This window comes from Bombyx mori, chromosome 14, assembly GCF_030269925.1.
Source record: "Bombyx mori chromosome 14, ASM3026992v2".
In the NCBI taxonomy this organism is placed as follows: Eukaryota; Metazoa; Arthropoda; class Insecta; order Lepidoptera; family Bombycidae; genus Bombyx; species Bombyx mori.
Window position 1 is genome coordinate 8,181,740 of NC_085120.1, and position 19,645 is coordinate 8,201,384.

Consider the following 19,645-nt stretch of genomic DNA (forward strand, 5'->3'; position numbering starts at 1 on the left):
CTAATATTGAATTCTTACGAGACCTACAATGTCGTTCTGAGAATCGGTAGTTTTATCTGTCTGTAAAATATGAAGTAATATTAAAAATTACTAAATAAAATTGGTTACTTTATTAGAAAAAAAATTTTAATACGCTTTTATTAGCTTCAGACGTCTGTATGTAACGGAATCTTTGAACATGATTTTGGTCCTCTTCAAAACGTCGGATTAACTCGAAATCTGGCATACTTATTAAGGACCGATGGCAATTCAATATTTAAAAAAAAAAAGAAAAAAAAATTTGAAGAAATTTAAATTCAACTAGAAAGTGAAATATAAATGATAGTTTAAAAAAATTAAAAAATACGCTTTTATAGTAAAATCCAACAAAAAAATAGAAAATAAATTTGAATTAAAAATAATGTAATAAAAATGATTTTATTGTAAAAAAAGCATGGGGTGCATGGTACCAGTAGCTATAAATATTTTATGAACAGATATGAGTTGAGAAGAGTTATTTTGATAATATCCTGAAAAGCACGCGACGCTTTTTTACAATAAAATCATTTTTGTCTACACTATTTTTAATTCAATATTTATTAAAATTTATTTTCAATATTTTTAGTTAGATTTTCTATAAAACCTTATTTTTTTAGGTTTTTTTTAAACTATTATTTATTTAACTGTAACATACTGTAAGTCTGCGGTGTCAAAAAGCGGGTCATATCTTGATGCTTAAGGTGATGCATTAAATGACCTGTCGTCCAGATATATGGTGAGCTAAAAAATAATATAAAACAACCAATTCAAAAGAAATATTCTCTTCATCGTCAGATTTTTGTCATTTAATTTACGCACAACAGTTCATCTATTACAATAAAATGAAAATATGTTCGCTGTAAATGAATACTGGGAATTCTGAAGGAACTTAATTGAAAGGATTCTTTGGACCGAAAAATGGATGTCGTCTACTTTCTCAACTAAATGGGCTGTGGAGGGACACCGTCCTCTCATTTATAGTGCGTAAACAAAGCCCGGAGGGCTCATACATCGAAATAAACCTCATCTTGACGCTATTTTTGTCTGGCTATTTTTGTTAATGTTTCTTAGCTTAGTTCGACTTTATAATTTTTTTTTATTTTTTTTCTTAGATGAGTGGACGAGCTCACAACTCACCTGGTGTTTAGTGGTTACTGGAGCCCATAGATATCTATGACGTAAATGCGCCGCCCACCTTGAGATATAAGTTATAATGTCTCAGTATAGTTACAACGGCTGCCCCGCCCTTCAAACCGAAACACATTACTGCTTCACGGCAGAAATAGGCGGATTGGTGGTACTTACCCGTGCGGACTCACAAGAGGTCTTACCACCAGTAACCATCGCACGTCAAAAAGTAAAGGCATATTGAATAATGATTTCAATGTTTCAATAAGCAGTGTCGTGTATTCTATTCTACTACTCTATAGTATCTACTATTCTATTTATCGCGCGATATCACAAAAACAGCTACCTACAATAATCCCCGATGTTTCACTGCTAAAAATGAATTAATTCTCGGTGGCTGCCTTAAGCAAGTGTCTCATCGAGCTTTCACAAAGCGGATAATAGTGTAAAACAAATTTTACACTATATCCATACGGCTAGGGTAAGTAAAACTTTGACAGAGGCAATTCCTTAAGCCTTAAAGAAGTTGAAAACTGTGGATCTCATAAAAGCTAACACAGCTAATGTACTTGTTTAAGTTTTCATGCTCTCGACTGTGTTCACTACGTGCATGAAGATAATGATTGCGTAAAGTTAAAATGTGGGTTGTGATAATTTTAATTTTTACTGGTAGGTAGGTTTGATAAGTAGATTTGAATTTTTACTGCTATGGAGGTTTGATAGGTAGATTTGAATTTTTACTGGTAGGTTTACGGGTAGGTATCACCGCCCTACCTATTTCTGCCGTGAAGCAGTAATGCGTTTCGGTTTGAAGGGCGGGGCAGCCGTTGTAACTATACTTGATACCTTAGAACTTATATCTTTTTTTTTTATTGCTTAGATGGGCGAACGAGCTCACAGCCCACCTGGTGTTAAGTGGTTACTGGAGCCCATAGACATCTACAAGGTAAATGCGTCACCCACCTTGGCGAGCCACCACGAGCTCTCGGCATGTCTAGTTGAGTTAAGCAGAAACCATAGACAAATAACGATATTTCCGTCACCCATAATAAGTCACAGGGTTGAAGTCATAAATACTGTCAACAAAGCTGGTTCGTGTTACCAGAAATCTCATCAGAACTTAAGAAAGCACACGCGTAACATATCCCATCTTCGAGTATTAGTTGCAGAACAATTGTTTATAAAAGATTAGACCGCGGGATAAGCAATCATAACGAAGTTTCAATCTGATCTTATTTCGTGTGCAGTTCACATAAATCAGTCATTCAATGCGGAGAAATGAATTTTATTATTTATTATCGATTAAATTAAGATCGAGGGACTGCTGATTAGTAGCATTTGCAGCAGGCACCTGGAAGGAAAAAAAAATTGTAATGATGTAAAATGTATGTAATGATTTTTATGTGTTAGAGTTTTTAAGTTACTAACATAAATTATAAGCAATTCTTACTAACAAAATGTTAAGGTTTTAAAAAAAAAACTAAAATAAAGTATAATCTATATATATATAAAAATGAATTGTTGTTCGTTAGTCTCGCTAAAACTCGAGAACGGCTGGACCGATTTGGCTAATTTTCATCTTGAATTATTTGTGGAAGTCCAGAGAAGGTTTAAAAGGCAGATAAATATGAAAATGCTCGGAATTAAATAAAAATAACAATTTTGCTTTTCCTTTGATGTGTCCCCCGTCGGACGGATTCCTTTTGTTTGTTTTAAGTTTATTTTATACAAAAGCTTAGGTTTTTTATTTATCGATTGAGGCAATACGAAGTCTGCCGGGTCAGTTAGTAAATAAATAAATAAATTAGATCGAGGGGAAATATAGAGTATAGAGAATTAAAAAATTAATACCGATTTGCGAGACTAGTTATATATAGACAAAATCAGTCGACCGTATTCGCTATTCAAATTAAGTCTCATATTCAGTTACGATGACGATAATTTGGGTAATTAAAATTGAAAAATAAAGTGCAGTTATATTTTCTGAGTTCTTAAAGAAAAATGGTGAATTCGTTTTAAAAAAAAAATTATTTTTGTATTTGCCATCTATCACCGAATAGTCGAATGAAAATCGAAGGATCTAGTAACATCTAGAATGCTCGAGAAGCACAACGCCATCTATTATTAGAAAGCGGAAACACACGTAGAAGGTACTCGACTTGTGAGGAATGTTCTCGACGATTCTAGGGGTGTCGTGTCGATTATAAAAGCGTTGCAGAGATGGCACGCAGCTAATTAGTAATCGGAAGTAATCGAAGTCGAAGTTCTATTGAAGTTATATATAGACAAAATCAGTCGATTATGTTCGCTATTCAAATTAAGTCTCATATTCAGTTATCATCATCATCATCATCATCAACAGCCCACAGTCGTCCACTGCTGGACATAGGCCTCTCCCAATCCACACCACTGAGCCCGGTCAGTGGCTCTCCTCATCCACTTCTTGCCGGCCACCGTGCGGAGGTCATCGCACCATCTAGCCAGGGGTTATATTCAGTTATGACGACGACAAACTGAAAAATAAAGTGCAGTCATATTATCTGGGTTCTTAATGAGAAATAGTGAATTCGTTTTTCTTAAATTTTGATTTTTTAAATGAGAGCCATTGAATGTAGGCCTTCCATAGATTTACGAGGTTTGTTGTATTTATTATTCATGAAGCACAGAGGAGTGTCGTAAAATTTTTGAATAAAATATCTACTTCAAAATCCAACATCGCTCATCTTTTCTAATCAAAGTTAAAAAGCTGTGATATATTTTAACTGTGTCACATGTTTTCCTTCACAACTTTGTTCATTAGCGATGGATTCAGATTAATGAAATAATAACAGAAATCCTACCGAGTTGCCGCTTTCTCAGTCTTCGTACGTGACGAGAATGATAAATATTACAAACGTTATCAGCTTTGATATTCCCCTCATAATAACGCATTCGGTTTGGTAATATAAGGTGATACTGCTATTCGATCATGTTGTTAAAATACCTTTGTACATATTGATTGACCTGGTAGGCAGACCCTTATATGTCCTACTTAATGGTGAGTGGTTACCGTCGCCCATGGACATCAGCAATGCCAGGGCAGAGCCAAGCCGCTGCCTACCGTTAATTATATAGGATTAAGGTTAAACATTGCCAAAGTTGAATTGATTACATTAATAAAAGCGGAAACTAAATTAAATTGCTAATCTGATATAACTGCTGGTTATGGTAAGTAAATGTTTTACCGCGCCCCGTAAGCCACTCCTTGCGACACGATACTACGGAACCCGTACGCTTACCTATATTTATTCTTGTTTGTATTTCATTGCGTGCATAAAAAAAATTTCAAACAATTTAATAAAGCACTGGTAGCAGCACTTTAACTTTTTACTGGTGGCAGGATGTCTTGTGAGTCCACTAGGGTAGGTATCACAACTCTGCCTATTTCTGCCATGAAGCAGTAATGCGTTTCGGTTTAAAGGGCGGGGCAGCCGTTCTACTGCTAAAACTGAGACCTTAAACCTCTTGTCTCGCGCAGCCCACTGAGTTTCTCGCCGGATCTTCTCAGTGGGTCGCGTTTCCGATTTGGTGATAGATTCTGCGAAGCACTGCTTTTGCTAGGGCCAGTGCTAGCAACACTCCCGGTTGGAGCCCCGTGAGCTCACCTACACGTCAAGGAGAAGCTGAAATAGTCTCTCAAGGCTAATCAGCATAGGGAAAAAATCCTCGAGATGGGCGACGGCATTTACGTAGTAGATTTCAATGGGCGGTGGTAACCACTTAACACCAGATGAGCTATCGTCCACCCATCTAGGCAATAAAAAAAACACATTTTTACATAAAACTCCCCCTGAGTTTGAATCGGATATCGGAATAGTGTTTTATTCGGTTTTCCCGAGTCGTACGACTATATAAATAAAAGTTCTTTTACGACATAGATGTGTGACCGCAAAAACTGTAAGTTTTTAGAAATGTCACGTCGGATGCAATAAGCGTGTAAATGTATTTTTAAGTATCGTAATACTATTTTTTTTATTGCTTAGATGGGTGGACGAGCTTACAGCCCACTTGGAGTTATGTGGTTGGTTACTGGAGCCCATAGACATCTACAACGTAAATGTGCCACCCAGCTTGAGATATAAGTTACAACGGCTGCCCCACCCTTCAAACCGAAACGCATAACTGCTTCACGGCAGAAATAGGCGGTACCTACCCGTGCGGACTCACAAGAGGTCCTACCACCAGTAATTACGGAAATTATAATTTTGCGGGTTTGATTTTTATTACACGACGTTATATTATTTTCAACTAATATTTCGTATTATAGAGCTTAAAGAGCCCTGATACAAAACCCATGTCAACAATACAGTACATATCTATACTAATATTATAAAGAGGAAAGATTTGTTTGTATTGAATAGGCTCCGAAACTACTGAACCGATTTGAAAAGTTCTATAACTGTTTGGAAGCTACACTATGCCCGAGTGACATAGGCTATATTCTTTTTTTTTTAAATGGGGATCCTTGGGGGACTCCAATAATGTACACCCAAGGTTATTCAAAACTATCTTTATAATTTACATTTTTTAGTAAGCTGACGCAAATAGAAGGGTTGATGTGTGTGTAGTATGATTGTTAATATGAATTTTTTTATTAAAGACCCGAGCGAAGCTGGAGCGGGCCGCTAGTATATAATATTAGGCTACATGTCTTCAGTTTTAAATCGTTTCATACTCCGCCCTACGGCCGATCTTTGAGCCGGATATTGGATGCGTGGGCACCACGTTAATAGGAAATTGGCAGTTAATGTAATATTGATTAGAAATACCTTTTTAAATTACAATCCGAATGAAATTTCCTCAAGATGTTTTGTTGTATGTATATTCATAATAGCCGTTATCGTAGCTTAGACCGTCGATGAGTTGATAAGACTTATCTACCGATTTCTTGAATGAAAAATTAGATTATTTTATTAAGTTAGTTAATGAATAAAACTAATTATAAAAAAATACACAGAATAAAATAAATATGGTATATATAGACCAAGCTCAGTGGTGTGGATTGGGAGAGGCCTATGTCCAGCAATGGACGACTGTGGGCTGTTGATGATGATGATGTAATAATAGTATAATAATAGTAATATAAATATATAAATAAAGGTCCAAGTTGGATTAGATAAACTATTTTCGGAAACTGATTTAAAATTCGTCAATAGCTGCCGAATAAAAAAGAAAAGTGATATCGGTTGATAGACATTAAGGAAAACTGTACTTTACTAATGTGCATTTGCCCTTTATAGATATATATAAATCACATTTAATAGTTATGTTTTTCTTTCTTTTTTATATGTTTGTTTTATTTCTATGAAAAATTGTGTTCGTTTTTCAGGAGGGCGACGCTCCGTTACTTTGTTAATGTCGTGTATGTTATGTTTGTGGAAACCTATTATATTTATGTATGTATTAATTTTGTTGTTATTTTATGATAGTATTTTTTTGTAAGTAAATAAAACGTAGTGCAGGCGCAATTGCTGTTTTGGTATAGACGGCATCTGCGTATGGGAGATTCTGATTTACGTTAATTCAACTTTTTTTTTCTACCTGAACTGACAACCTAGGGGGTTACGTCAGCGTAACCGGACGAGTAGGTGAGCTCACGGGCTCTAACCTGAGGATGTTGATAACAATAGCCTTAGCAAGAGCCGTTCTTTGCACTATCTACCACAGGATCGGAAACGCAACCCACTGAGAAAATCCGGCGAGAAACTCAGTGGGCTGTGTCTGTGGGTTAATTTACTCGCCGAAACCTTCATCGCCAGCGACGGGTTTGACGAGAACGATAACCGGTATCTGAGGCACCTAAAAGCGCTGTTAATGGATCGTCTCAGTCGTCAACGTGCTTACTTACTTATAGAGCACTTGCATTTCTTACGTGAACAGGTATTAATGCGGTAACAATCGTGGTCTCACAGGTTATTCGAAGTCACAAATTTCTGTTGCCGGGAGAATTCGAAATGACGTGTTTAGGTTTATTTCAACATTTTGTTTGTTAGCCTATGAACTCTGATGTCACAGCGTCGTGCTGTATTTCCCTTGCTTTAGACTTTAGACTTTTCCAGTGACCGTCAACCTTTCTATATTCCCAACGTCCTCCCTGGAAATTAAGGCCAATAATTACCAGTGTAATTTCTAAGTAAAAAGGCTAGCAAAGAACTCAGTCACGCAATAACAAGGTCTATCATTCTTCTATTCTAGGTTGTTTAATATCTAAATAGGTTATCATGTTTCTATTAAATTGCTTTTGCGAAAAAGTGCGCTGACGTTACTATGTAGTTTTCATTAATCATTATTTATTATCACCGTATTTACTTCGTAAAAGCAACTTATTATTTTTGTTTTAATTAATCATCGGTTGACTTTTTTAATTACATAGTTGTGTTGTCAAAGTGACACGCCGACATGATGGTAAATGGATTTCGGAGTACATGGATTACACTATGCGTACGCTACCACCCACTATGGACCGAAGTTTTCAACCGTATTGCGTATTTTATGCGTTTTTTACTGGTGGTAGGACCTCTTGTGAGTCCGCGCGGGTGGGTACCACCGCCCTGCCTATTTCTGCCGTGAAGCAGTAATGCGTTTCGATTTGAAGGATGGGGCAGCCGTTGTAACTATACTTGAGACCTTAGAACTCATATCTCAAGGTGGGTGGCGCATTTGCGTTGCAGATTATGTCTATGGGCTAAAAAGTATATCCCACTTTCCGAATCGAATCGAATTGTGAAATCTACCCATGTCGGTCTATAAGATACCGGAGCACCAGTATGTATTCCGATACGTATACATCGGGTGTCACTCTAGCGCGCTGGCTCCATGAGGATGGGATGCGGTGCTGTACGTGCTGACGTTGTCATAGGACTTACACCAAGGGCATCTGCGGCTTGAGACGTTGCCATACCGCGGAGACCGGCGTCGTTGGTCGCCTGGGCGATCCATGGTCGGATGGCCCATAGTCCTTACCCAATTTCTGGGGACCGTCAAGACCTACATATCCCGCGCGCCTCCTAGGCACGGAAACTTCATGTATGAGGTTCTGCCCTCTGCACGGATGAAAAAGGTTAGAACACTAGACGACCGCATTGCATTCTCGGTCCGTTTCTCTGTGAAGCGTATTTCTAGTGGGCATATCCATATTACTAATCAGAGTAAATCCTAGATCGTCGAAATTGGAATGACTTTTGACTGAATCTTTATTTAATAATATGAATGAATGACTGAATCTTTATTTAATAATAATATTAAATATTCTACGAGTAGCATAAAGTACTATATTGGACTGTTTGGCCAGCGCATCGTGGTCCGTATTTTTCTTTGGTCAGAACTGAAACTTTAATATCTCAAGCGGCATGGAAACGGAGCATAAGATGTCTGTCTATTGACTGTATTCCCGACGCGGACATTCGATTGAATAGCAAATAGCTAGTTATTCTGAGAGCGATCTAGTCGCCTCGAAACTTAGTTATGCAAACATTATGCTTGAGTGCATTTGCTGTCTGATGGACTGTTGTCCTCGGCTGTGGACATTTCTGAGTGCTTGTAATGGCCAGACGTTGTTAAAATGTTTACATTCGAAATGGATAGCGCGAGTAATTGGCTTAAAGGGTTTTCTATGAGTCTCCAGATGCGAAGACGAACTTCGAGTCCACTTGGGATCACCGGATCGAATATAAAAAAACTTAGTATTTTTTTGGGATTAAGGTTCGCGTTTTGTCCAAAGATCTTGCTGCATAGCTAGGACCGTTGGCCGAGTTGTAGGGTTTTTTTTTAATTTATTTATTGCTTAGATGGGTGGACGAGCTCACAGCCCACCTGGTTTTAAGTGGTTACTGGAGCCCATAGACATCCACAACGTAAATGCGCCACCCACCTTGAGATATAAGTTCTAAGGTCTCAAGTAAGTTACAACGGCTGCCCCACCCTTCAAACCGAAACACATTACTGCTTCACGGCAGAAATAGGCAGGGTGATGGTACCCACCCGCGCGCACTCACAAGAGGTCCTACCACCAGTAATTACGCAAACTATAATTTTTGCGGGTTTTGATTTTTATTACACGATGTTATTCCTTCACCGTGGAAATCAATCGCGAACATTTGTTGAGTACGTATTTCATTAGAAAAATTGGTACCCGCCTGAGATTCGAACACCGGGTGCATCGCTCAACTTGAATGCACCGGACGTCTTATCCCTTAGGCCACGACGACTTCAATTGACTGCGCTTTGGTTTTTTGTTACCAGTCCAGTAGTAGTGTGAATGAATCAGCGGACAGAAGTTAGATAGGTAATTGATAGGCGTGTAAGTAAAAAAAACTGCGCTTAAAAATCAATGGATCCAGACGTCCAAGCAATTGAAAACTCATTTGCCACATCTTTAAATCTGTTTTAATGACTGAACCGTCTCAACGGTATATATTCGTATATAGCTAAATAAGCATCTAAGATATTCCTTAGGACTATTTCCGAGGGATTACGATTAATGTTTCCCGAATAAATCAACGGGATTGAAGACTAGTTTCTCGCCGCTAGTATTGATAGGTCTTTAGAAATTGCCCTAAATATTCTCGTCATAAAATGAAACAAAAATATAAAATTCGAGCACTAATCTTCGTTTTGTGGAGACGGACAATCGTGTTAATGCCATCATGCATCCTTAAAATTGTTTCTTTTTATAACACATTATTTTCCCTTTCTCTATTTGCTTTATTGATTTTATTATCGATGTATTGTTGAGCAACGCCTGTTCTTCTAACGTTATTATCACGGTTATAGCTTGTCGATCCAAATAGTAATACATTCCAAGTCTTCCCAGGGGGGTAAGAGTATTCACTGGAGGGTGAGAAATAGAATACTGCGATTGCCAAGCGACATTTTAAGGTGATTGGGCGTATTGTTTATCCTTACGATTGGATACTCCCATTCCTGCCCATTTCTTCTACCGAATAATCTTAATGCATATCTTGACCAACCAGATCAACAGAAAATCCGACCAATGTTATTTTCTTTTCTGAATATGTAGATCCAAAATACAAGAAACACTAAGTATTAGTTCGCAATGATTTAAAAATATCGAATCACTTACGATAAAATGCGAAAATTAACGGGCTTAAGCTTGGAAGGAACAGCAAAAAAAATTATCGGATATGAAAAAAAATTTCAATATTCCCATTCTATTAACACAATAATCTCGACTTTTCTTAGTTGAATAATTCTTTGAAGAGAGCTTTATTGTTTCATGAAATTAAAAGCACGGCCTCCTCATTACAGCGGAAGCTCGTGCTCAGGAGCCCAGAACTGATTGGCTTAATTCGGTTTCAGTAATTTCAGTTTTCATTATCCTATTAATGTTTATTATAGTCAGTTGTTTGTTGACTTCGATAAAATGATGCATTGCCCTGTTATGTTTTTATTTCGTCCACTCACACTATATATGTACGAGTATATGTATTATCATACTTTGATGAAAATGCACAACCAAGAAAATTATGTTTTTATGTTTGTTAGTCAATAAAGAAACTGATTTTAAAAGCAAGAGTATTTTTTGTTAATTGGAGAGAAGGAGCTTGTTTAATAGTGTACCCAATAAGAGTTCAATTCAAATATTCATTTTCAATATGAATTGATTTTAACGATTGGTATTGTATGTTTTGTTTTACAAGACGATTTTTATGTTAATGTGAAATTCAATTTGAAACGTTATTGGAAATAACTGTAATGCTAAAACTTATATGAACGACATAATGATAGTGATAGATTCCAGATAGTGCAATAGAAGCATTATGGTAATACATATTTAGAGCTTGGCTATAGGAGAGCAAACGTGTCGTATCCTTTCTGTAATGCCTTTGACTAATGTACAGTAGACTCTAAGACGGCCGGCAGCATTAACGTTGACCAATGTAAGAAAAATGATATAGAAATGACAATTGGTTCTTCAAACCCAAACTATAATGAGGATTCTGTACAGTCTAGAGAGTCCACAAGCTGCAGTGATTGTGTTTCTAGATGAATCTAAGCGAATGAATCTGACCCAGGTGCTTTTGATCGAAGTAATTTTAATTCAGTGAGAAATGTATCGGAAATGGATGATTTGTTTATTTTTCCAAATTATTTTTTTGTTATTGTCAGATTTGCATAGCTGTTTTCTATTTTGGCGCGTAGTTTGATTTGCATCTGTTATCCAGATTAAATATATCTATCTCGTCCGTATATATCTCGTCCGTATTTCATAATGGATAAAAACATCGAAAAAGAGTTTGTTTTAAATTTTGCAGCGTAATGGAATTCCGTGGTTTTTTTTATTGCTTAGATGGGTGGACGAGCTCACAACCCACCTGGTTTTAAGTGGTTACTGGAGCCCATAGACATCTACGACGTAAATGCGCCACCCACCTTGAGATATAAGTTCTAAGGTATCAAGTATGCCAACGGCTGCCCCACCCTTCAAACCGAAACGCATTACTGCTTCACGGCAGAAATAGGCAGGTAGTTTGGACTAGTTTGGAGTGATGTGTGGAAGATCCATCAACGTCCGCAACTGAAGTTAACATCGCAAAAGTAGTAGAAAAAACTACAAATATTCATTCTGGCTTAGGAGAGGTAGGTGCGAAATATTCTTCACCTCACGAGTCGTTCCATGCTATTTTAAATATCAAACGGTAAATAAAGAATATTATTTAAGCATTATGCGGCGCTTAAGAAAGCAAATCAGATGAAAAAGGCCAGATTTGTTGAAAGAAAAGTCTTGGATTAATCACCACGATTCACACAAGGCCATGATGAACCAATTTTTCACCAAAAACTCCACAAATACCATCGAGCAACCCCTTTATTCACCAAATATAGCTCCAGTTGACATCTTTCTTTTTCCTAAACTCAAATTACCACTTCGTGTCACCCGTTTTCATTCGGTAGAAGATACAAAGGAGAAACAGCGGCGAGAACAGAACGCAATTTGGGAAAAAGCGTCAAAAAATATTTTAACGGCTGGATTAGTCATTGGGCTAAGTGCGTGGCGTTTTTGAGCCTACCTTGAAGGTGATAAAGTAAATATGGACGTATAACTAACATTTTATTTATTATTCATCTTTTTCCGGTACTTTCTTGACAGAGTATAATTGTATATATTTCTATCTAATTCCTTACAACTATTTGCTGTAATAAGTACTCAAGTAAATTGAAAACCCGTAGTAATAACCACCACAACTATTTCTATTGAGTAGTTTGTTGAAAATGCCGCATCCAATATTCCTTAGCGAATGTTCAGAACCGATCGGCTTAATCCGGTTTCACTAATTCGTATTTTCTTTATCCGATTATAATTTACGGTTTGAAGCGTTTCTAGTTTGATATTCTTTTGTTTTGTTTATATTATAAGTTGAAATAATGATGTGTTTATTCGGGTAAAATTCGAGTAAACGGAAATAATCCACTGTACTACCCATGTTCTTGTGAATTTTCTAGTAAATGTTCGGATCAAGCTAAAACTTATGATAAATATCATATTATGCTTTTTAATATTTCTATTGTGGACATTTTTGCATTTACTAATTTACAAACTGCTGTCCAATATTTATGGATGACTAGCTGACCCGGCAGACTTCGTAGTGCCTCAATCGATAAATAAATGACCTAAACTTTTGTATAAAATAAACTTAAAACAAACAAAAAGGAAAAACAAAATTGTTATTTTTATTTAGTTCTGAGCATTTTCGTATTTATCTTAAATCTTTTAAACCTTCTCTGGACTTCCACAAATAATTCAAGATCAAAATTAGCCAAATCGGTCCAGCCGTTCTCGAGTTTTAGCGAGACTAACGAACAGCAATTCATTTTTATATAATAATATATAGATAAAGATAAAGATAGATAATAGATAATAACCATAGTATGTTTGGAAAACCAAAAGAAAAGAAGCTTATTAAAAAAATCGAAATGATTCTTCTTCAGCTGAATTGAATTTTTAAACCCACACCATTTAATGAAGCTTCAAAAAGTTACAGCCACGCACTGTAAATATCCCTTTAGAAGAAAACATCAAAAGAGTTTCAAATTTAGCTGTAAAATGTTAGTGGGGCTCCCGAGAGGAATTTTAAACTTATAAGACTCGTCAGAATGGCTGGATTCTTAGCATTTTCTGGTCGGTTCAAGGATTTTATCTAGACACGGAGTTACCTTGTTTTTGTGGGATACATGTAAAAATCACGTAAGAAACTTTGAAAGATTAGTTAGTTATTTTACGAATATTTCTTAATTGCAAATATACGATTGGCATTGTTGATGTCCACGGGCGACGGTAACCGCTCACCATCAGATGGGCAGTATGCATTGCTGCCCACAAGGCCAATAAATAAAGAGCGAGATCTGTCATTAATGTCATTACTATTTTAACGATTACTGTTACTTCATTGCGATTATCATATGAGAAGTAATATAGACGTTATTAAAATGGGGGATAGCAATTTGTCAAAGCGATTTTTTTCGGAAGAATATAGCTATTAAAGATCTACTAGAATATAGTATGTTATAAATCGAAGGACTTTTATTTCTAATATTTACTAAAACGAATTAAAAACTGAACGGTTAAAGTATCGTTATCTCATCATATCTATCATATTCATCTATCTACGGTATAAAGGAAATCTCTTAGAAAAAGACGATGGTTATGATTCTAGCCACGATAACACTAAAAAAATAGACCCTTTGCAGCGCCCCATCTTTGTACCATGAATTTCACCCTCATAACACTTTGCTGGGTATTTTTAGAATTAGTTTTGGGTCATAGAAAATATTACAAGTACAGGGTAATATTTACAGGGTACAAGATAATATTTACAGGGAAAACGGGCGATAGTAATTGCAAGACAAATAAGTAGAGGGTGAGAGAGAGAACATACTTTATTGCAAAACCAAAACACAATTAACTTTAGAAAATACACAACAAGCAGATACACAATTTGCACAATAGGCGGTCTTGTGGCTAAAAGCGATTTTTTCCAGACAGCCGTTTAACAGAAATTCTGGAAAAGCTAATGATACAGCAGGTATGTTTGCGGTTTACTAGTAGAACATCAACTATATAGAACATCAAGTTATTTATTAATTAAGTATATATTTCATTACTTTACTGTACATTTGGTATATAGTTTAGTGATTGAGAAAAATCGTCGAAAAACTCGGGAAACTTTTCAAATTGACTAGCACAGTTCATGTACCAATAATTTTAGTGAAAAAGAAAATTCAGTTAGAAAAGGTTTTTATCGTGACGCGTGACGGACATAAAAGCAATCTATATATTAATACGTGAAGCAAAAACTTTGTATCCCTTTTTACGAAAATTGCGCGGACGGAGGAGTATGAAATTTTCCACACTTATAGAGAATACAGAGAAGAAGTGCACAATGCTAATATTTTTTTTAATTAATGCATAAAAGATACATTACATCAATAAAGAAAACATTACACACACTACATACCATGTATTTGACGCACACACGCATGCATACTATTTATTGTCAAACTTTTGTTCTTGACGTCTGTTGTCAAATTGAGAATAGATTAAATATTGTTTGTCTTTGTTAATATTTTTTATAGTGTAGTCTTGGCGAAATTTGTGATTATAGAAGTATAAAATACAATTATAATAGTGTACAAACTTACAATTCCAATTAATTATAGTCGAATTTCGACTACTGCGGGACCTCTAGTTCGATTAAAAGGTCGTATGTGGATTATAAAACAGACAATCGGTAGAAAGAAAATCATAAAGTTGTCATTCGAAGTTTTATTGCCATTGTAGGCACGAGCGGTGAATGGTGATGGTCATCCGATGTTGAATGCTCACCGTCGATCGAGGACATAAGCAATACCAGCCAAGCTGTTGCCTACAAACTATAATAAGTCTATACTTAATATTATAACGCTGAAGAGTTTTGTTTGATTGAATTGGTCCAATTTTAAAAATTCTTTCAGTGTTAGATAGCCCGTTTATTGAGGAAGCCTATAGGGTATAAAACATCACGCTAAGACCAATACAAGTGGAGCACCAATAAAGAATGTTTCAAAATCGGGGTTTTTTTCCTTTTGAGAGCTTCCGCTGCGTGCGCTGCAGAAACGGTTAAAATTTCGCTAAAATAATGTATGAAAAAATTGTTCCCTTAAAAATTGGTCCATTAAAAGATCTATCCAATGATCGGAGGCACTGGCGGGACATTACAAGAAGCAAAGTCCTGTCGACATAATATGTATATTATAATGGTCACGACCCTCAGCAGTGAGGAAACGACACGAGGAGGAGAAAAGATCTAAAAAAAGTTCGCGACAGCATATGTTTATATGTTAAGGTTTTTAAGCTAACAATTTTTTTTCTAAAATTAATCCATTATTTGTGAACTATTCCACGCGGACGAAGTCGCAGGCAAAAGCTAGTTATACATATAACTGTATGGCAAGAATAAACAGTTAATGTTCAATAATTTACAATGTGTAATATTAACGTGCTACATTCGAATTATAAATGCTCACCATTCTCATTTCATTCTTCAACAAAGAGCTTAAATATCTTTACTTGTCCGGTGCACGAGCTAAAGTTTCAGACGTTTTCCTAAAATACACCGCTTTGTTCAAATTTCAAACTAGCATTGTGAATTTACTTCAAAGTAGAATTAAATGTGACTGTAATTTCAGAATTAGCGAATGTTTTATTTCAGGAACAGTTTTGTAAAAACTAAATTAATTTTTAAGCAGTCTGTTTGGAAATTATTGGCACTGTTATTATAATTTATACTAGCCACATTTTTTTGTTAATCATAGAGTTTCCTTTTGAGATACGAACGATGCCTATCCTAGTTGCATTCGATGATTAACCTCTTTCTCAATGTTGATAAGCGTAGCGTGGGTAGACTGCCCACGAGGTGGACCGATGACCGTGGAAATCCAGTGGACGTCCGTGGGAAAGAAAAAAAAACCAGTGGTCAACATTGAGATAATTAATTGTAAAAAAAATGGGAAGATCGCTTTCTGTGAATCGAAATACAAATAAAATCAGTGTATAAAGTTTAAAAAGTTTAAAAGTGTAAAAAGTTTAAAAATAAATGCCCATGATTTAGTTATGGCTTAGTATTTCCAATATTCAAATAAAATATACGCAACTGGCCTCACGCCTCAAGTGTGGCGGCATTCCCATTATGATGGCTATGGGCTTCCCTAATCACTTTACACCAAGCCACACGTACATACATGCAATAAAATCCAAGAGCCAATTCAATCAAATCTTCTTCTCATAATGCACTAAACTCGAAGACAAGAAATCGTCGTGTCCTAAAGGATAAGACGTCCGGTGCATTCGTATGTAGCGATGCACCGGTGTTCGGATCTCGCATGCGGGTACCAATTTTTCGAATGAAATACGTACTTAAAAAATGTTCACGATTGACTTCCACGGTGAAGGAATAGCATCGTGTAATAAAAATACACCCCGCTAAATTATAATTTGCGGAATTACTGGCGGTAGGACCTCTTGTGTCTCGACACGGGTAGGTACCACCGCCCCGCCTATTTCTGCCGTGAAGCAGTAATGCGTTTCGGTGTGAAGGGTGGGGTAGCCGTTGTAGCTATACTGAGACCTTAGAATTTATATCTCAAGGTGGGTGGCGCACTTACATTGTAGATGTCTATGGGTTCCAGTAACCACTTAACACCAGGTGGGCTGTGAGCTCGTCCACCAATCTAAGAAAAAAAAAAAAAAAGACAATGAATTTGTTTGCCCGAATCAGGAAAAAACTTGAAATCTCGTAAAAACAAAGACCAATTCACGATAAGATTCATCCTGGATAACAAGAGCATTTCTTTTATCCGCACGAATTTACAGTACCAGTATACAGGTGCAAAATGCCAACCGTATTTCATAAATAAAACATGCGTTGCTCTTTGACGTAACCGAATCTCTTAGAGCCTTAGAAGGAGCGTTTTCATAAATTGGTTTTTAGAAAACCGATGTTTGTTCTTGATGTAAAAGGCGCCAAGGATTTGCAGCACTGTCTTCTGATTAAACATTTTGGAGGACATAGGTACTATCTATGACGTAGTCGCTTCTTAGTTTTTTTGGTATTGAGTCAGGTAGACTGAAATAATGTATATTGGATATCTATCACCTCAGGCGGATATATTTTTTATTCACCAAAGGGAATGTCGTCACCCAACTCGAAACATCAAGTTTCAGACTGAAAGATGCCATTGCTTCGTGGTAGAAATAGGTAGGACTGTGGACACAAGTCACTTGACCGATCTTTGTTGTGACATTTAACAATTTTAAACCACAATTGAATTTCTTGTCAAGTTGTTGTGCTTATCATTTCTTTTGTGGCACATCTAATTGTATGACTATATGAATTGCTGAAGATAGAAGATTAAGGATCTCAAGATTCGGTCCTAACTTGGTAGGTACTGATGGTAAGAATCAGGGGGGAGTAGAGTTAGTTAATCTATATTTATAAAAATGAATTGCTGTTCGTTAGTCCCGCTAAAATTCGAGAATGGCTGGACCGATTTGGCTAATTTTGGTCTTGAATTATTTGTGGAAGTCCAGGGAAGGTTTAAAAGGTAGATAAATATGAAAATTCTCGGAATTAAATAAGTTTAGGTCTTTTATTTATCGATTGAGGCACTACGAAGTCTGCCGGGTCAGCTGGTTAGTAATAAATGTTGATATAGCTGTAGCGGGTTCGACGTTGAGGAATTCGTCATTATAGAATTTGCTGTAGACGAAGAAATATGGCGAAAAAACCTACCTTTAATATTTACTCCGATAGTCAACAATGGTTTAAGATTCTCTCGCTTACGTTAAATAATTCATTATAATGCAACTGCGTAAATCACGTATCTAAGACATTTTTATTACCTCAACTGAATTTATGTGGATCGGCAATAAATTAACGAGGATTTAAAATCAACCTTGAAGCCTATTTGAATAAAACACATTTTTATTTGGGATTTCACCAATTTACGCTACTAAATTTGGTCTTCGGCACTCCTCATCCAATTCTAACTGGCCACCCTCCGAAAACTTCGCTCCATCTGGACATGCGATTTGATACCCTATCAAACGAGCATCCAAGAAATTTATATATCTAAGCCAAAAGTTATCTCACACTCGCAAATTAAGAAAGGAGCCATAAAACTCCACATCAACGTGCGGCCATGTTTATGCCTAGCGAAATTTATCAGTAGGAACGTAAATTTCTCGACCTTTATCTGGGCACGTAGCCAGAGGGACACTTGGTAAAGGTCTGGTTTATATAATTTATAATTTTACTAATTCGCCTCACGAGAAAAACAATCTCAATGTCTCATTTATCGGGTATTAATGGAACAAGAGATTTTGTTAAAAGTTTCATTTATTCATTTGGTACATTATGTTTAGTAATCTTATTAACACAAGATTGTTCTAATTTAGGTTCTTTGAATAACATCAAGATCTCCGAGGTGTACGTGCAGCTGAGAATCGGAGCCAATGGACGACTATAGCGTTAGGGAATCGATATAAGGAAGAAAAGGAAGTCGTGGAATGCGGCATTTTTATTTATTTATTTATTTTAATTCTGTACTATTCTGATTTTTGTTTACCTCCTCAAAGTAAACTTACTGTCGTTAATGGGTTGGACATAAATTACTTCTGTTGTAAATGATTCGATAGAAAAGCCAGCAGCGTAATGAAGAGGTCTTTTATTTGTGAGAAAAAGCAAAAAGCGGGTAGAAATGGCTGGCAAGACTTGTTTTATTGACACTGTCCTCCCTTCGTTGGCTTTGGCTGGTGGCAGTGGTGGAAGGAGGCGTGTTAATACGTGGCTTGGCGGCATGGCTGGTGGCAGGCATGGCAGCTGACGTCATGTCCATCTAAGCAATAAAGCCATCTAAGCAATAAAAAAAAAAAAAAAAAAATGTCCGTTACACTTTAATAGAATCCAAACTTCTACTCGCAGTCTTAAGGTAAGCGATAGAATTAAAAATTGTTTTTCAAACTTCTCATAGTTTAGCACACAAAGCCACTAGCAACTCCATTACCACTAATGTAGGTACGTGTTGATCCCGTACGGGCAGGCTGTCGTGGTCAAATTGGTAAGACGCACTGTTTATTCTCTAGTGATACAAATGTGTTAGGTATCAAATCGTTTGATAAGTGCCTAAGTTTCAGCCTTAGAAAACCACAACGCGTTCTATTCAAGTCTCATAACGAGCTTCAGCATTCTCCGATTATCACACAGCATTTAATAATGGTGGCAATGCAATTTAGATTTCGATTCCATGTCTCTCTGTTCTTCTGTTTGATACGAACCTTTAATATATTTTGTGGAATATTATCAAAACTCCTGAATACAGCCCTGCGGGAAACATTGCTAAATAAAACCCATAAAATGGCAGTTTCCTCGGTGTAACACCGAATAAATGACGCCAATCCTGATTT

General features: G+C 36.5%; 1 protein-coding gene across 1 annotated transcript in view; it reads left to right on the plus strand.

Annotated features, from left to right (window-relative positions):
• The window catches only part of LOC134200053 (uncharacterized), a 33,771-nt gene extending 15,063 nt beyond the window's left edge, over positions 1-18,708 (plus strand). The window contains exon 3 of the mRNA XM_062671979.1: positions 18,638-18,708. Within this exon, the coding sequence (XP_062527963.1) occupies positions 18,638-18,708 (71 nt within the window). The remainder of the gene's footprint in view (positions 1-18,637) is intronic.
• The last annotated feature ends 937 nt before the right edge of the window (positions 18,709-19,645 follow it).